Source organism: Sinocyclocheilus grahami, unplaced genomic scaffold (genome assembly GCF_001515645.1).
Source record: "Sinocyclocheilus grahami isolate Dianchi unplaced genomic scaffold, SAMN03320097.WGS_v1.1 scaffold1013.1, whole genome shotgun sequence".
In the NCBI taxonomy this organism is placed as follows: domain Eukaryota; kingdom Metazoa; phylum Chordata; class Actinopteri; order Cypriniformes; family Cyprinidae; genus Sinocyclocheilus; species Sinocyclocheilus grahami.
The window spans coordinates 48,633-54,632 of NW_015506192.1; the positions used below are offsets into that span (position 1 = coordinate 48,633).

Sequence of the window (6,000 nt, forward strand, 5' to 3'; positions counted from 1 at the left end):
AACAGTGAGCGCAAGCTAGATTCAAGTGATTATTACGCTTTGAATATGGATATTTTTCTTACAAAAACGCATCGATTCGCTACAGGAGGACTTTGTTCACCCCCCGAAGCAGTGTGAGACACTTTTTTTATGGATGGGCGATTTTTATTTAAGTTCTTTAGGACTGAAGCAATGCACCACCCGCTGAGTAGCATTAAACAGCTTGAAAGATCAAAGACAATTTTAAATATAACTCTGACTGGATTTGTCTGAAAGTCATATACACCTAGGATGCCTCGGGGGTGAGTAAAACGCAGCCTAATTTTCATTTTTGGGTGAACTAACCCTTTAAAATAGTTCATAGAGTGCATATTTGTGATTTACTTTATGTATATAAAAAAAATCTAAACAATCGTTAGTTGCAGCCCTAGAGAGAAATAAAGAGATTGACAATAAAGTGGGAGTACAAAAAGATGGACAGAGAAAGGGTCTAAAAAAGCTGTAATAAAGGCTGTAACGTCCCTGCTGTAACCGCAGTTTCACAGACTATAAGATGGGATGGTAAACACATTTGTGTTTGACATTAAGGACTTTTATTTCAATTGTCAAACACACCGACAATGCACACAGGCTATATTTAGGATATTCTCTATGAAGTCTAACCAGTTAGTAAGGAAAACAGATCTGTGTCTCAATTGTCTGAGATATCAACACACTGTCCATGTGTTGCCAGAGCAGCAGCAACGGGACAGCAGCAGCGATCCTCTAAAATAGACTGCAGATGCACTAAAATGCAGCAAGAAGCCATTCAAGTGTAACTGACCTGCTCACTACTGCTAACAGCTATATGTTTAGAGTGAGACACAACAATGCTGATTAAAACCATCCAAAGAGTCAGTGCTTCCTCCACTTTACCTCCTGGAACTGCATTTCGATTTCTGCAAAGCAAAGCAAGTGCAAGATAATGATTATGTACCATCTACGGGCGATGTTTTCAGTCTGTTGCAAAGTCCATTAACGTCCCCATAAGTTTCCTGGATTTTGTGTAATCCTTCAGCCCCTCGCAGTTCCATGAGAGAGCGCAGCTCTTTAAGCGAGCAGCCAAACTCTCCATCGTGATTGGGCTCGGCCACAGAGTTCTTCACCCCGCTGTATGAGTTGTTAGCCATGTCTCCTGGCTACACCGCGTCTCAGCAAGGGTGGAAAAATGGCGTCCCAAAAGGAGAGCTATATCCTCAGGAGACCAATGCCAGTAGTTCCCATAAACAACTGACGTCCTTCAGAGGAGGAGGAGGATGCCCGACTGCAGGTGGCAGGACTGGGATAATTCACAAGCCATTCCCCTCAGCCTGTGGCGTTGCTTTCATTGTGAACGAAACCTTACACAATCAGCCCAAGGAGACCTACAAAAAAAAAAAAAGGAATACTTTATTAATAATAATAATAATGTTATTATTGCTGAACGTGTATTTACAAATGCAAAACCCAAATGTACAGATATGCATACTGACTCAAATAAAACATCAACAGACACCTTAAGTTTAGAAAACTCTCCCATCGGGCCTGGAAATAGTAACAAACAAACTCACTGGCTGAGTTTCAAGGTGACATGCTACCCACTTTTACAGGCAGAACTATGTGGGCTTTTCTGAGCGTGGGAACTGACCTGCCATCTTAACTATGTGAGAGACTAAAAAGCCTTTTTCCCAACATTATATGTGGCTTTTTCAAATAACATGGAAATGCTTTGAATCTAGAAACTTATGGAATACAACACAACTGAACGGAGTATATTAAGTGTTAATATATAGATTTCACTTCCAAAATGGCATTATTATTTTTAGTAACTGTAGCACCAGTCTCTAAAATGTAAGATGAATTCAGGTTTATTGGGCAATTTTTTCCAGTCATCTCAATAAGAAAAAGTGTCCCAAGGTCATAGGTTCGATTCCCCGAGAAAGTATAAAATGATCAACAGTATATTGAATGCAATTCAAATTGTTTTGGATAAAAGTATATGCCAAATGTACAAATTCAATGACTACACTTGAAGTGACACTGTAAATGACAGTGTAAATACGCCCCATGAGACCTTGGACTGCTTAGACAAAGTTCATCTATGATGTTCCATATTTTCATGTACACAAACAGAAGAGAAAGTTCCATATCAATACCATGCCCTCAAACCAAATAACATACTATCAGACTTCACAGTTTCTTTGGGACCATTTCAATAGCTACAAGGGCTGACAGTTCACTATCCTTGCCTTTATCAGCAAGATTTCAATTATAATATAAATGTAATCCAAGGAATGTACCGACCAGATCACCAGCAGGAATGATCTGAACAGGTTTAAGAAGGACAAGGGAGGTCAAAAGCATGAGTTTGTGAAAATTCAAACTGTGAAAATGAGAATATGGTGTTGTTAATAAAGCTTTCTCTCTGTAAGAAGTAGTGTAAGTGTAGTAGCACTCCAGGACTGATTTACTTGCAGCAGTCCATGCAGAGTAACAGGCTACCAGCTGGGCAATCAGCTTCTCCCACAGTCAATGTCATGAACATTGCAGACAAATTAAGAGAAAAACCTTCAGTTAAAACTACTCTCTCAGGTGCAGAAACTATGGAATAGACCTTTTTATGAAGCTCCGACAAAAAGATTTCCTGCACAACCAAAAAAAAAAATACCATAAAAGACATCATTAGCATTGGCAAATAAAGTCTCAAGTATGTCAAAGTCAACAAGCTCGGTTTTCTCTATTAAAACTGGAAGTGAAAACTAAGGGAAACACCTAACAGCTTCACACTGCAGCAGTTAACTGTGCTCCTCCCTCTTGAAGAAACAACTGGTCCTAAAATGTGTCTGGTTTAAAGCAGAACTTCCTGAAATGACTGTCATCTCAAGCAGCCGTGGTACGCATTATCATCATCATGATTCATTTTGACAGTTCAGATAGAGATGAGACTGTAAATAACAGAACGCATGCAGGTTTCAAGCAAGATAACATCTGTCCTGCACAGTTGGGCTTATTTTCTCAGAGTTATCATCTATGAGTGACTGTTCCACCACGATGAGGGAAGTGCCAAATCTTTGCTGTGCCGTGACAGTTTCAGGTTGCAGAGCTGGTCACATGTCACAACAGTGGAAAATCATTGTGATTGGATCTTCAAACAAACAGCTACCACAGTATGGTAGAGCAACAGTAATGTTAACCCTTGCCATACAAACTTAGATGTCAGTTTTGGACCAGCGCCTGTGGATTGCACCCACCTGCCTTCAGACTAATAATTTAAGCATCACATCATATACTTATATGATCTTTCATACAAAGCAAGCAAGCATTTATCGTAGTGTGTAATTTCATGCATTTTGCCACCATTCAATCCTAAAAACTATACATTTATATAAGCACCTGTGAATAAATAGGCAGGTTCACATGTGGTTTGAAAGCTCCTCTATGACAGAATGGAATGCATTGGAAAGCAGTAGAAGTGAAGCTGCAAGAAAACCTCAAGGAAAACCCTTTCGGTCTTGGTTGGCAATTGGAGACCCTATACTGTCCAAGCCAACTTCATGCTAGTCAAGGACAGTGATTCCAGGGATCCCGCTGCAGTGGAGCTGTCGGTAATGGGGTATTTTTAGCAGCCTCAGACTGCCCACTCCCCATCCCCCTCGCTGGCTGTTGCTCAAATGGGTCAGGCCATTTCTATGTGGCGGGTACAATGCAGAGACGCCCCGCCTTACTCATGCTACAAGTCTCAGTGCACTTAAGGCCACTTCACACCACCAACTGGGCACTTCTACTATACCCTCAGACACTGATCCCGCCAACTCACAGCAGCCATCCGGCCGCCCACTCAACCATACAAAAGCACAACTCCTCAAGTAGAACCTGAATGACACCTCCAAAAAAAGCCCATTCAACTATATGTATCCTTCATGAAAAATAACACCTCATATTCCTAGGAACTTTTGATTTCTGTGATGCAAAAAAAACACAGAATCCAGTCATAAAAATGGAATTCACGGTATGACAGAATTTCACAGAATTTTTGGACAAATAAATGAAAAGTAGAGCTGAACACTCAAATCATGAGTGGACTAGTGTCTCACATGGACTAGTGTCTTGCTGCATCCAAAGTTGCATACTAGTCTAGTATATAGTAAGCAAAAACAGTAGTATTATGTACAAATTCACAGTATTCATATATTCATAAAAGAGTAGGCAAAAAGTCTCCAGATGGCCTACTGTTTCCAGTGAGATTCTGAATTGTGCATCCAATGGACACTTTATTATCCCTTGAGGGCACAGGAGAGGATTTGTGAATGGCAGTGATGCTGGTAGGTCACATGACAATGACAACATGACAAAAATTGTAGGTTCAAATTTCAATTAATGCTACCATATTCAAACTATATATAGAACATACTTTTTTTAACAGTCGCTAATTACTTATACAATTTCGGACGCAGCCTCTGTGAATATTAAACCACAAAAAGGCTGCTATTTAAATATTAACTAAAAAAAATGTAAACATTTCTATCATCGTTACTACAGCCCGACCGATAAGGGTTTTTTTGGGGGCCGATACCGATATTAGGGAGTAAAAAAAGACCGATACGATATACTGGCCAATATTCATGTCTACATCACGATGTGGGAAGATTTGCATAACGCCGCCCAAATGTTCACGCAAAGAAAGAAGGAGTAACTTTATTGTTGCTGCCACCCCGCCACCATGTTGTGAAGACGCTGTGTGTAATGCGTTGCGAAAGCGAAAATACATTGTTTGGCCTTCCAAAAGAGGACATGACTAGAAATCAGTGGTTAAGTTGTATTTACAACACTGTTCCAGAACAGTTCAACTCAAATATTCAGATGTGTGCAGCGCATTTTATGGAGGACTGTTTCCTGATCTGGTAGAGTAGACTACAATGCCGGCTGTTCTGACTTGCTGTCTGCAAGTACGTTTTCATATTTAAAGGATTTGCCACTGATGATTCAAACGAGAGTTTTGAGCAGTGTAGAGTAGCGCTTGTTGTTTGTCATTTCTCCGATCACAAATGCAGACATGGTTTTATGTTTATGCAGCGCGATGCAACGCGTAAAAAGACAGTATATAAGTCATTATAATCCGTAATTATGTCCCCACTGGATGCAACAAATGCCTCGTTTATAATGGGTTTGAATGTTTTTGTCTCGTCGCTCCGGGACACGGCATCACAGTATGGTAAGGGGCATAACATTTCCGTCACATGCTTTAGGTATTCGGCCAATCACAATGCACTGGATAGCTGGCCAATCACAGCACACCTCGCTTTTCAGACCAATGAGCTTTGTAAAAATCGATGCGTTTCAGAAAGGTGGGGCATAGAGGAGAAACAATAATGTACTGTATATGGAAAATAATGTGTTTTTTTAACCTTAAACAGCGTAAACATTTCATTACACCAAATAATGTTCTTTTTAGCAACATCATATGACCCCTTTAATATAAATAACTTAACAAATAGAACAAAATATATATAACTTGTATTTTAGAAAATACAACTAATAGGTAACTAACTGTGTAGGGCAATCAAGCTACTGCCAAACCAACAGGGGCAGGTTTATGCAGGAAGCACAGCTTTTCCAAATGTAAATATCTAAAATGAATAAATAATAATAATGAATAATATTTTTTCACAAATTCGGTGTTGTTTATTTTCTGGTAATAAAATGAATATGCAGAACATGTGGATTCTTATTTAAAATAAGACTTTTTGCAGTTTAATATTCACAGACACAGTCTATATAATATTTTATATATATATATATGTGTGTGTGTGTGTGTGTGTGTGTGTGTGTGTGTGTGTGTATATACTGACCTGTTTTTTCATCAAAAATAAGAAAAATTCCATGAAATTCCACGTTATACAGTAAATTCCGTTTTTATGACTGGATTCCGTCCATATTTTTTGCATCGCAGAAATCATTGGGCCCTACTAATGTAGCAAACGAATATGATAAGCTCATTGTGAG

General features: G+C 39.3%; 1 protein-coding gene across 1 annotated transcript in view; it reads right to left on the reverse strand.

Annotated features, from left to right (window-relative positions):
* LOC107565634 (plasma membrane calcium-transporting ATPase 1-like) overlaps positions 1–6,000 on the reverse strand; it is a 31,304-nt gene that overhangs the window by 18,783 nt on the left and 6,521 nt on the right. Inside the window, 1 exon segment of the mRNA XM_016250896.1 lies at positions 956–1,382. Coding sequence (XP_016106382.1) covers positions 956–1,148 — 193 coding nt within the window. The 5' untranslated portion in view covers positions 1,149–1,382.